Source organism: Nesoenas mayeri, assembly GCF_963082525.1.
Source record: "Nesoenas mayeri genome assembly, chromosome: 1".
Taxonomy (NCBI): domain Eukaryota; kingdom Metazoa; phylum Chordata; class Aves; order Columbiformes; family Columbidae; genus Nesoenas; species Nesoenas mayeri.
Genome location: NC_137541.1, coordinates 66367660 through 66381015, shown reverse-complemented (window position 1 = coordinate 66381015; position 13356 = coordinate 66367660). Strand labels below are relative to the sequence as shown.

Genomic DNA, 13356 nt, shown 5'->3' with positions numbered 1-13356 from the left:
TATAGTAACTCATACTCATGTAGCCTCTTCCTCAGCTGCAAACTTTCAGCACTCTGCAGTCCAAGCAAATGTTCTCCTCCAGAGTGGGTACAGGCATTGCAGGAGAGAGGATCTTGTATCTCAATGGCTTTGCAGGAGCAGTGCAAGGAGACTCTGATGTTGTTCCTCCAGGCCCCTGCTAGATGGTGTTTGGTAGGAGACCCTGGGGTACTGATACAAATCTCTAGTGAGCGTTGCAAATAGAGATTTTTTTCCCCAGTGCCTTGTCACGTTCCCAGAAGCGGAGCAAGTTGTTGCTAAAAGCAAAACAGGCACATCTCTGCAGTCCCTCCGCTAAATTTCAGATCCCTGTTCCAAAGTACTTGAACCATGGAAGTTTTCCAAATAAAGTGGTCGCACGACTTTGTCGATATGGGCAAATCTTTCCAGTTGTTTTTTCAGGAACAGCCTGTTTTACCTGATACTTTCAAGGAAGAAAACAATTTCAGCTTGACACAAGCTCCTGGAAGGGAAAACTTTCAGCCTGAATGAATGAAGCTTTCAAAAGAGCAATCAGATGAAAATAGGGGTTTGTAGTTGAACGTTTGGAGCAGCCAAAGCTTCTACCAGTGCTGCTTCTAATGCAATTGCTTGGAATACCTCTATACTGGTCATTAACAGGCCTAGAACAGGGAATAATGAGCCCAAGAGTGGATTTCAATGCCTTAGGTGTGTGTGAGACAGAAGAAATAAAATGGCTGAAATCAATGGCAGCTTTAATTTGCAGGCATGATGCTTTGGTTTCCTGAGATCTGGAGGAAGGTGGCTGTGCTTTGATGAGGTCTTATTTTTCCTGTTAGCCCTGCTCCACCTTGTCTCCTTGTCGCGTCAGTGGAATGTCTGGTATGAAGGGAAGCCCTTTTTCATCTTCTTGGTCACATCTCACATCTTTGATCCGTTAAGAGCATTTTGCTACTTTCCTTTTTTTCTTTTTCTATTCCTGATCCCTTACTGTGCCTCTCTCTCTTCCTTTCCCTGTTCCTTCTGCTTTTCTTCTTCTACTTTCATCCCACACAGAATGAGGTATGTATTTCCCAAAAGAATACAGAACAGTATGAGTGGGATCACCTTCCCTGCCATATATGCCGATGCAGTTATGCCCTGCTCTGATTTCCCTAAAATCCAATAAACAGCAAGAACTCCAAATGTGGTCGCAACTGAAACAGTACACAAAGAATACGTGACATTATCAGTGCGAATGAGTTAAAACAGTTGTGACATTTGTAAAATCTCTCCATGGCCCCCTAAAGGGTCTGTAAAACTGCTTCTGTTTGCGTGTGTTTATGCATCTGGGTCTGTGTGGGTTAGTGGTGGCTGGGATTTAGGGCTCTCTGGGGAGATAAGGAGCAAGGATGCCATACATATGCTACAGAGAATGTCAGGACTACTCATATGGAAGGAAGCAGGAGGGATTTTCTTTCTCCTCCTGTGCAAAGCCTGTAGCTATATGACTGGTATTTTATTTCCGTGCATTAACAGGTATTTTAAGCAAGTTGAAAATCCAGATGCATCTGTTGTATATATATATTTTTATATATATATATATATTTTTTTTTTTTTTTAATTCAATTTTTTTACTCCACAATGGATTTTCATTCCTGTTTTCTCCTGGGATATCACATGCACTTGCCCTTCAATGGTAGTCCTCAAAGAAGAATACAGGCCAAGCTTGGATGAAAAGATACCTCTATAATATAAGATGTAGCTGGCTGGACAGATTATTAGAGAAGTCATATTTAAGTATAACAGAAGAGGTAAGGTGGTCACTCTAGACAAAATGTGGCTCCTGTAAAAATTGTGCATTCTCAGCAGGGGAGTCTGTCACACTGGTTTGGAATTAGATGTGCATCTACCAATGACCTAAAGCTCTGATATTCACTTAAAATAGCCCCTTCTGAGTTTGAAGAGTCTTGATTAGAGGTTATGAAAGGGCTGGTTTAAAACTCTGGCAATTGCTAGGAGTTGGTTCTGTTTCCTGAGGAGAACATAAACGGGGATCTCACAGCAAAGGGACCTGGCCAAAACAAGCTCTCGAAACACCAAAGCTTTTTCTACTGCATACTTTTCTTGGTCTTTTAGGTGTCCCCAACAGGGACCATCCATCATATATCCTAATTGTTTGTCCAGTTTTCTTGAGAAACCCTTCGAAGAGAAAACAAGAGTGAATTCATGTTTTATACCAAAGCTGGCTCAGCCGCAGCGTGGGATCAATGTGTTGCTGATACCCCTTTGCGACAGCTCACACAGCCGTGGCAATGAGTGGCAACTGAGGAGCTGCCCCGCTCCTTTCTGCGCACTCTGGATGCCTCCAAGGGTACAGGCGAATTAAAAAAGCTGCCTTCTTCTTAGAGAAGTTTGTTTTGATTAACACAGAGTCCATCTGGTACCAGCAAAGTTTACATTCCTGTAAACTGCGCGGTATTGAGTTTTACTAGGCCACCTACCCTGCTATCTTCAATTATAAAACATCCGAGTGCCCTGATGATGTAAATGATTTCAGGATGAGCCGTGCTTTTCAGGAAGCCAGAGCTGCCAAATATCTGTCCTGGCCTCCGCTTGAACTGTGCGAGAGAAGTCCCCGCATTATGAAGCATTTCTTGGATTTATCATTTGTTGTGATTCCGGTTGCTTTGGAGGGTATTCCTGAAAGGCTTTTAAAAGATAGCAAGTAGGCAATGACACGCTGGTTTGCTTTCTGGGAAAGCTGGCACAAAGCAGAGGTGGAACTTCTGCCCAGACGGGCTCTTTTCACACTCATTTAGCAAATCTGCCAATCTGGATTTCCTCTGCTAATTTTATCATTTCATTATCAAAATCTGGGAGACACGCACCTTGAAATGTTTGCCTACCCTGGAGGCATTTTGCTGCATGTAGCTACCATTGATACAGTTTTCGTACATACTGCTCTCTTGTGGGAGTGGATGCGTGTGTGTGTTTTGGCACCAAGAGCCTCATTATGCTGGTCGGGGTGGAGCAGGTGATAGGGAGTGGTTCCCATGAACAGTGGGATGTCTGGCAGCCTGGTGTGGTTGGCAAATGCAAGGAAATCTGACCTGTAAATGACTTTATACAAAGGAGCTGTTTAAAACAGCTATAAACCAGTTAAGCTGCTGTAATTGCTTTGATTGTGCTAGCTGAAGACAAAATAAAGAGCTCTGGCTGATGTTAAGGTTGTCTGAGCAATGTTCAATGTCACTTCAGATGTTTTTGCAAGCCACAGTTTTACATGGGAAATGCTACTTCATTTTACATGCTGATGTTTAGCAAACTTCCTCATCCAGGTCCCATTTGCAGTTTGTTTGATTTTAATACAGAAGCTGTGTGGTGTTTTTTGCCTGCAGCAGAAATGTTTTCCTAGTTGCCTTTCCTGAAACAAGTAGTAGCCTCAGTCAGGTACTCTGGAAAACCATATAGTTCTTGTAAAGCTTTGATGTACTGAGTATAACTCATATGTTTATACCACTCCTACAGGTTGCTCTGTGGGCAGACAGCTGGATTACCAAGCAATGAACCATATTGTCTCGTGTGGCTTCCAGGTAGACTTGAAGACAGCAGCTTTCTTAAAATGGAAGAGCTTTGCTTATTAATTGAACTGTCACGGAAAGCAACTGAAGCTGCAAAGTAGCAAAAGCATTTGGATGAAGCATTGGAAAGCTCAGGGCTCTCTGAACTCTCTTGCTTCATCCATTCCCAGTTACCCATTGCTTTCATTCTGGTTCCTTCTTGCTTGCTGCCCATGGGCTCCCTAGCACAGAGTGATGATTTGCAGTTGGTGTCAATGCAGGGGGCTTTTTATTTATTTATTTATATTTATTTCTTCCCTGGAGATGTTACTGCTCCACAACATAAACTGTGAGGGGCCTGTCAGGATTTCCTGAAATGCTTTCAAAAGGCCTGCTCTGCAGTGGCCAGAGCTACCCTGCAATTCAGTGGAGCACTTCAAATTAACTTCGACTTGCCGATAAACTTACGCCTTGAAACTGTGTTTGTTATCTTGCATGGTGTGTGATGCTTGCTGCAAGGAAGGTGGCAAGGGCAGCATTTCAGTTACTCATAGGCAGACAAAATAAAAAGTCAAACTCAAGATGTTTAAAGAGTAAGCGTTCTTCAACTCTACTGCCAAGGATGAAAGAGCAACTACTGCCTTCCGTTTACATTCATTTTCTGGCTTTAATTTTTCAGGCCAGGCTTGGGAGGGAACAGAGAGATGGTAATGGTGTGGGTTCATCTGGAGGCCAGTGTTTAGATCCAGATCAGTGTCTAGTTTTGCAAGGCCTCGAAGCACAGACGTGGTTTCCTCGGCCTCAGCAGCCTAAAATGAAGTTCACCCTTCTTGCTGAAGAGCTGCCTTCACGAACAGCACGTCATCCCTAGCAATTGTTCCAGCTGGAACATCTTTGATGCAAACTTGATCTGTTAAAAGCCAGATCCATGCTGAGCATGGCAAAGCAGTGGGGTCTGCATGTTCCCACCTCCCCTCAGGTTCTGCTCCCTGTGCTGGTGGCTTGGCCAACCATGGGTGGCTGTTTTGGAGGGTGGCAAACACGTGGCCCAGAGATGACGGCCGCCTCATGAGTTTTAGGTCACTGGTGCAAGGTGATGCAGTTTCTCAAGGATGAAGTTGGCACTATTCTTGACACCAGTAAAAGTGCTCCTCTGTCTCTAGTTAAAGTCTTGGAGAAAGAGCTGAAGTGTTCTGGCTGATCTTTATCCAGAATAATTCCACCTAAAGCAAATAATTGTAATGGAAAAATTCTGCCCAAAGTGTTGCAGTTAGTTAAAACTACACGTGAGTGAAAACAGGTTCTTGAAAAGAGTCAGGCAGCATGATTAATAGAGGGCTCTCCTCCCTCCACCCATAAAAATATAAACAAAAAGCAACCCAACACTTCTGTTCCCACTGCAAATCACGAGGGGATTGAGTTTCTTAAAAGGTTCCAGTAGGGAACAAAAGACTGGGGTTTGATCCAACTGCTGTTAAAACCACCAAGAGGCTTTCCCTTTGGCTCCGGTGGGCCTTGGAGCAGAGCCATGGTGAACACTTGGAGGCCAACCTGACCTTTCATGGAGAGAGAAAGCTGAAGGCTTAGTTTCATCTCACTTGTAGTTGCTGGAGCCTCATGAAAATCAGTAGGAGCTCTAAACACTTTGCACTTTGCGGAGTTCAGCCCTTGAAGACTAATCTGACATTTAAGTCAGATTTAGTCCTTAAATGTCAACGTTTGTAAATAAGTAGACGCCAAAGACTGAAAGTCATCTGGCTTGCTTTAAAGTGTATGGTTTGGTTCCTAAGTTTTAGGTATGAAACTTAGGGGAAATTTTCTGGTCAGCAGTTATTTTGTAGAGAGCACACAGGTATACTTTTGTCTTGTTAAATGCCGTGTCTGTTTCTTGCTGGCTTTGCCCCCGTTTCTTTTGTCTTCAGTGTAATCTTTTCTCCATCTTGCCATGGTGACCAGGCTTGCAAACTTCCTACTATAGAAAATTCGAACAAAAAGCCAGATATTAAAGACTCTTGGCAGCATTAGGAAGTGCTGCAATCCTGTTTTTTCAAAGACTTGAAGCGTGGAAGCAATCAGATGATAGACTGTGTTGAGGAATTTGGAGAGGAAATAAGATGCATTTTACATGCGAGATGTTCACAGGATAAAGGTATGATGCTTTCATACTTGAAAGGTAACTTGCGTGCTGTTGTTGTGATTCACGGTGCAGTTTTTGTAAATCATTTAAATAGAGTATCCCAATACTGGTTGTATGTTACACAGAGGGACCTGCAAATGTTTTCATTCTGAATTTATTTTGTTTACCTGATATTTATAACTTCTTAAAATTATTTGTCATTTTTTCAATAGTTTTCTAGCTCTTCTCTGCTTAAAATATTCCTGTTATCTCTTCTGTATTTCTTTTTGCTTCTCATCACTTTATTACAATGACGAAGCCTCTGTAAGGTTCAGTAGAAGTGAAATTATCATTGAATTAATGTCATAGTCATGGCACCATTTGTTATATTAAGAAAGCTCCTTAGAATTTGGCAAGTGCTTCTCCCCTATATTAAAATAAATGTGTAGTTTTGGCTCCAGATATAGTTTAATTTTACTGATTGAGAAACAGGAAGGTTTTTATGAACACTCCTACAACAATAAGCCACCTGTATGTTTGTCTCTCTGCAGTTAATTATCATAACACCTTGTCAGCAGACTTGTAATGAAACTTAAGCATGCAAAATACACTTTAAAAAAAAATGCTTAAAATAACTTCGGTTCTGCTAGACAGTTATTCCTATCTCTAGAGACTGAGAGAGCTGGGAACAAGGAGTTTTTGCATTTTAATCACAGCCTAAAACTGAATTGCTTTGTTTGGGTGACCTTTCAAAAACGTGTCTGTGTAGTCTTCTGGGAGTCTGAAGACAGCAATCTTGGTGAGACACGTGAGGATTTTCTGAGGATTAAGGAGTGAACTGATGATTTAAAACCAAACCAAAACCAGATTTTGATGGGGAAACTGCCACGTATTGTAGTGTGTATTATTTGAAGTGGTCTCACTTAAGTCATGTGGAAAGAGCTTTGAAGAGTAAGAGTGATGTCATTATTGCTGCACGTTAGTTTAGGGTGGATAAAATAATGTACGGCTTTTTTTTTTTCCAGTTTGAAAAACAAGTTATTGTTTCAAGGTATTTAAATAAATATTTGTCTTCTTATGTTTCAGCTACCTGACTGCAAATAACAATCAGAATTTCTTGTATACTGCAAGGCCTTTTTTGAAGAGAGCTGCTTTGGTGATAAGCTACGTAAGTACAAATGGACTTTACCATGTATTTCTCTGTGTGATAAGAATGAACATTGCATGGTAGTGTCCCAAAAAACTCAGAAAGCTTAGATGGTAGATCTTAATACAAAGTTAGTCTTGGAAGATAGTCTAGAATACTTTGGCTGGGCAGAGACAAGAATATTGCTGTGTTTACGGTTCAAATTTTTTTTCAATTTATAGTGATTGCTCTTTCAACCATGTAATCATGAGCAAGTGTTTCCTGCCCTAAATACAGGGAGACTCCGTGGTGCTGGGCTGACTTTTCAGTGGCGTGCTGTTAGTGCCAGCGCAGGGCTCGGTAGGAGTCACAAGAAAAGCTCTGCCTGCAAATACCTGCTGCTTGGTGCTCTCCAAGCAGGACTTGACACATGGCAGGGAAAAAAACAAAGACCTCCATGGAGGTTTGCGGGATGTAAAACTCCTTGTGCTGCTCTAGGAGCCAGATTCCCTTGCTTGTCCATTGCCAAGTGGTTCTCAGAAAGGTAGAGGAGTCCCAGCCTGCAGAAATCCTTTCAGGGATTAGGATTACACAGCATGAGAAACACCAATGGAGTTTGTCTTTACACCTGTGCCAGCATCAGTGAGCAATAATAGCTTTTAGGACATCAGCCATGATTTTTCTCCTCTGTATTTGGGTAGAGGTCAATAGTGAAACTCTGCAGTCTGAGCTGGACCAGGATGACAGATTTGTCCTTCAAAATGTTGCCTTTGTCATGTTTAGCCAAGATGTGCCAGTTGCTGTCAGTAATGCACGTGTGAATGGGATGGGACACGCAACAACACAGCGTGCTGTCTGTGCTGAGGGTTGGCACATTTGTCACCCTGCAGAGGGTGGCAAAGTGGGATTTTGCCTAAACCACTGAGCTGACTCACTTCTGGGCACAGGGCAGAGCATGGGGAGCTATCACAACAACATATTTGCTGGAGGCCCTCGTTCTTCTAGGCAGCGCATTGCTAACCGAGGTGTTGTTCTTTGAAGGTGATTCTCGTGTTGTATTTCCGCCTCTGGATAATGGGAGGATCCATGCCGATGTTTTCAGAGCAGGACAATCCAGCTTCATTCTCGCCGTATTTACTGACGAGGTATGATGCCACTAATCAAACAAAATATTTTTCAAAAGGGCAGTCTTGACGTTATTTTTTTCCCCTATACCTGGGATGTTTTACAGATGCAAAATGAGAAGACTTGTTTTGTTGTCTTAATTACTTCTCCTTGTTGCTCTGTCTAGAATACAAAGCAACCAGCATTATTTGAACCCTCAAGCATGTTTTGGGATGTGTAGAGTTATTTTACAGATGCATTCTTACTGAAAAATGTGGGCTTATTTTTATGCAAAGCCCAAATAATACAGTTTAATTGCCTGAGCAAAGGACTGAAAAACCCAGGGTCTGAAGCCTAATCCTAAACCTTAAAACTGGCTACTCCTGAGCTATGGTATGCAAGCATTCAGGGTTTCGGCTTCAGCTGAATTTTGTATAAAAAGGGGATGACCATGCCTGTTGGTGGAATATGAATGGCTGATAAGTGAGGTGGAAGGCAGGACCCCAGTGGCACAGAGTACTGCACAGCTCTGGCTATGCATAGGATGGGCTGCCATGGATTAATTAAAAACAGTGAACCTGAAATTTGTGTTAACAGATTTGTGTTATTTTATCACTATTTTTTTAAAGGTACTTAATGCTTAAATTCGGTACTTTTTTTCCCTTGCCTGGGACCCGGTGTGTGGTTAGGTGGGCTGATACCATATCTTTCTGGTTCTTCTGGGCCACACCAGCAAGGCAGTGGCGGCTGTGCTTTAGCTCTTCCCTCCAAACCTAACCAGACCTGTGTTCCGAGTAAATGTGGTAGGAAGTTGTTGATTTCCTCTTAAGACAGAGCCATGTGCATAACTGCTCTGGTTAGCTACTGAACTGGGGAAAGACTCTTGGGAGGCTTCTGGAGGAGTTTCCTGATATCTTGAATGAGAATAGGAACAGTCCTCCTCTGTGTCACTTGCTGGCTCCTCATTCCAACAGCAGAATTGCAGCTGAGACGCAGGTTAAGATCAAACAATCCTTATTCAACATCTGGTCCAGAATTGGACTGGATCTCATTTGGGAGACCTTTATGATAATGTGACAACAGCTCCTATTACCATCAAGGCTAAAAGTGCTTTCAGGAAGCACGCTGTCTGATTTGGAAAGCTCTGATCTGTTTGCAGCGTTTCTGGCAGAGTTATTAATACCAGACTCTGTGCGGCACAGCGTGAAGGATTTGCTGCTGTCCCTTTTTGATATGTTTATGCTGAGATGGGGGTCATCAAGTCTCATAAATGATCCTGGCCTGATTCCAATTACGTATTCTGGCTGCAAATGTCTTTCGTGTGTTTGTCTCTTTACATCTCATAATGTCAGGGGAAGGCTTTTTAAACGCCAAAGCCAAGTCATTCTTGGGGTATGAAACAGTGACTATTTTTACCACTGGTACTGTGGATTTTATTAACAGCCTCATGAATGACAAATGATGTCCTCTCTGGCCCCAGCAGCAGCCCTAGCTTCACCTGCAGTCCAGCAACACCTACCAGTAAAAACCAGTATTATTGTTCTAGAGAGATTCCAAAACCCTGTAGTTATCCCAGCTCTTCGACTTCTGCTGAGCTTAATCTTAATCCTCACTTCAGCCAGTTTACCCAGAAGCCTGTGCCTTCCATCCAGAAAACCTATCCTTTCGGCAAGCCCCAATGTCAGCTGTTACATGGCTTTCTAATATGCAGAGTTAAATTTAGTTGGTAAATTCCTTCCCTGCTCATCTAGCACCAACCTCCCGTGGCTGATGCTCAGTCATGGGTGCTGATAACTGAAGCTGAAAAGAACATTTGTTGTTGAATCCTGGTCAGGGTCCAGTTAGGAGGCAGGACTGGAGGCAAGGCTGCAACACTGGCCCAAAGTCCATCCAGGAATAAAGGGCGAGAGGCAGGAGTAGGAACAAGTGAGAACTTGTGTCTATGGGGGTCCATCCAGGAGACAAGCTACCTACAGCATAGTTCCAGGGTCCATCCAGGAGACAGGGCTGAGCTGAAATGGGGCTCCTAGAGCACTGGACATCAGGTGTGGGGCCAGGTGAGGCTCATCAGGGCCCTGGCAGCATGTTGCTGCAGTTCAGTACCTGCCACTTTCCCTGCCATGGATCTTGTTGCTGACCTGTGATAATCCCTGTCCTTACTCTGCAGGCACTGTATGATCTAGAAATAAGCTGGCTCTCGAGCTTCTGTTGACCTTAACCCTAGGTGCCTGGCATGAGCCTTCATCTTAGATGTGAGGTACCTGCAGAATATGTCTATAAATTCTTCTCTGCAATTCTTATTTGTCTCAACTCAAACCTTAAGCTTGAGCTTGCAATCGAATGACTTGAAAGAGGCCAAGACCCAGCTATCCTGATCCCATGCACCACCCTAAGGCTGCAGGATCCACTTGCCAGTGTGTTAGGCTTGCGCAGCAACACCTTCTTTCCTGAACCCAGACCCCTACCCTTCACTTCCAAATAGGGGGTGGTCCACTGACTGCCTCAGAGCTGGCTACACGCCCAGCTGTTCTTCTGGCAGTCGTCTTCTTGTTAGACCTGTGAGGTCCATGTAGAAAAAAGAAATCAGAGATGAGAGCTATATTTTGTTGTTCAGTCTTGCTAATCTCACAGAGCTGTGGGAGGACTATTCAATGTGGATGATACCTTAGGGTGAGTGTCTGGACAGCTGGGGTGGCAAATTTTTGCCAAATGGATGAGTGGTCAATCTTGCAAGGCAGACTGAGACCCGATGACTGTCTCTGAACTGACAGCCCATAATGCACCCACTGACCACAGCCCTTCTCTTGGCAACAAACCTCTTCCTTCCTCACCTCCTCTTTCAGACTCAAACTATAACTCTCACCTGAGACATTATCTTATCATGGTCAGAGCTAAAACTATTGGTGCAGAACTGATGTTGTATGTACCCATCATCATGAGTGCAGGACTGGGACGTCTGATGGATCTGGCAAGGTTGAATGGCATTGGCCTGGTTTCCAGGAAGGTCTGTGTGTCTGACCAGTGACAAGGCTGGGCTGAGGTGCAGGGCTGGCGTTCAGCTTAGGTGAAAGGAAGAGGAAGGCTGAAGAGACCAGATTGTTTTTGAAGCCTAGTATTTCCACGGGGTGGAAATAAGAAGTGGTGTTAGCTGAGTTAAGTTGCTTGAGGGTGGATTTTGACGTGATACAACTTGCTGGCCCCATTGTTAGGGGTGATGTTAGGTTAGGGTCTAGGACATCAAGGCTTAAGTAGATCAACATCCAAGTAGGTGCTGGGTGTGTGGTTGCTTGCCCGACTGGTGGATGTCCAGTCACATGGGAGACTCTGTGGTTATGGTCCAGCCTCAGAGAAGATGCTAAATGGTGTGTTACTCAGCTGTGGACACCTACAGCAGCAGCATAGGAAGAGTTGGTGTGAGAAGCTTTTAAAGAGCTTTTGAAGGCAGTAATTAGGTCACAGCACTTACTTCAAAGCCAGGATGTTACTTTGGGTTGAGTTGGGAGGAAGTGAGTAGAAGAGACAAGTTTGCTGTTATGACCAGAAGGGAGAAGCCCCATGAAGCTAAAAGAAAGGCCAGTGTTGGGTGGTGATCTTGAGGTGGTTACTAACACTTTGACTATGGCTGAAGCAAGGGTTAGCACTCAGGCAAGGGGCAAGTTGTTTTGTAACCCTCAAAACACGCAGGGCACAAAGAGGAGTTTCTGTTTGCAAGCAGTCATCTGTATTTGCACTGAGCTGGGAGTGTGGCTATTGTGCATGCGTGTCTCACCAGAGTAAATGTTACACTTTTCAACAGAGTTGAAAGTTATTGTAAGACTTGGCCAGCTCGGTGCGGCCAGGAGGAAGGTTGATGACAACAAGTGGAGTAAAAAAAAGAAAGAAAAACACTTGTTTGGAAATGTGTGGCAGTCTTTGTGAAAATCATAAAGTCAGATCTGGAGTTGGGGTCTTGGTTGATATGGGATGAACCCAAAAGAGTACTGTTAACCCTTACAAGATTTCTGTGTCAGCTGGTGAGCTCTACAGGTGTAGTTTGTCCCAAGACTGGCAAGGGTTATTGGAGTCTGGCTAAGATTAGAGGTAGATATAAGTTCAGGTTTGAAAAAGTATTGAGTAATGAGGTCAGATTTTGTCAGCCCTTATGACGCTTGTAGTGTAAATTAGACGACTGAGGGTGTGAGAGAGGTCTATGCATCCATGATTGTGTGGAGGAGGGGAGCATATAGAAATAAAGGTGTGCCAAATGAATCTAAGAGGAGACAGGTTCAAAGCAAGCCAAGGACGTGGCTTGTAACAGGTAACAGAGCTGAGGAGCTCCTTCCTGCAGGATGCTGTGGGTGTGCTGAAAGTTTATGCAGGCTCAAAGAGAGATTTGCCAAGTTAAAAAAAGAAATCTAGACTACTAAATATGCAGAAACCATATTCAACTCAGATTTGCCAGCTAGAAACTGGGAAAAATTACCATGTTTGTATATGTTGTGCTTGGTATTAATTTTTGGTCACTGCTGGAGAGAGGATCCTGGTCTAGACAGACCCTTAGTGTGGCCCGGTTTGGGCTTAGAACGTGACTGTATTTTCTGTGCAACCTGTCTCCGATCTTGGATAACACAAGCTTATCAATTAAAGTAGATAGATGGTGGTTTATTTAACCATTGGAAGACAAAATACACTGAAACAATGACAGTTTTGCAGTATTAAAGAAATAATCTGTTCAGTGTGTTTACTAAATTACTTTCCTTAAAATTACAAGTGAATGGGGATGCAAGTAAATGCTTTGAAAGTCAGAATATGAATGCTTCAGTCCCTGCAAGGTACTGGATATTTCTAATATCCCCAAATACTTCAAAACTTACAGTGACATAAATGAAAGCTACATTTCCATGTCCTTCAGTGTGTTGCTTGGCAGGGGTGATCTGAGAAGATGAAAGCTGTCCATCATTCGCTTTCTCAGTGGAGGCAGAAATGACAGTGTTGGGAATCCTGCTCTTTGTAAGCCTTGCCAGTAGAGCCTGTCCATACAGGCTGTTGTCTGCCGCAGAAAGGACACACAAAAACCTTCTCTGGTGACCTACCTTAAAGCACACAGCTCAAAATCTGCTATGGGTAAGCTGCTGCAATAGAAAAACCAACCCCAAGCCACTGTTAAAACATTCTTGCTCATATTAGATGAAATTTGAGGAAGAAAGCAATTAGAAAGGTTTCGCAAGCTCCCCCGGCTTTAGGTAAGCAGCGCACCGAAGTGCAGCTGGAGTGTTTAGCTGGGTGTTGAACAGTGGGGCTGTCATGCTTCAGACGTTTTGCACAATGTTCCTTTCTTCTGCCATTCTTGAGGGGAAACAAGTAGGAGGCCTCCTCTGGATAAACAGATTGTATTACTAACACCGTGGTGAGACAAGGGAAAAGTCCATTGTACAGCATGTCTCAAGGTGCGTGAAACAGATTAAATCCTACCAGTAATTTCAAACTAA

At 43.5% G+C, this 13356-nt stretch overlaps 1 protein-coding gene across 1 annotated transcript in view; it reads left to right on the top strand.

The window, feature by feature from the left end:
• The window catches only part of TMTC1 (transmembrane O-mannosyltransferase targeting cadherins 1), a gene marked incomplete at both ends in the record, with an annotated part of 146172 nt that overhangs the window by 51835 nt on the left and 80981 nt on the right, over positions 1-13356 (top strand). Inside the window, 2 exons of the mRNA XM_080350116.1 lie at positions 6745-6826; positions 7826-7929. Of these exons, the coding sequence (XP_080206242.1) occupies positions 6745-6826; positions 7826-7929 (186 nt within the window). The remainder of the gene's footprint in view (positions 1-6744; positions 6827-7825; positions 7930-13356) is intronic.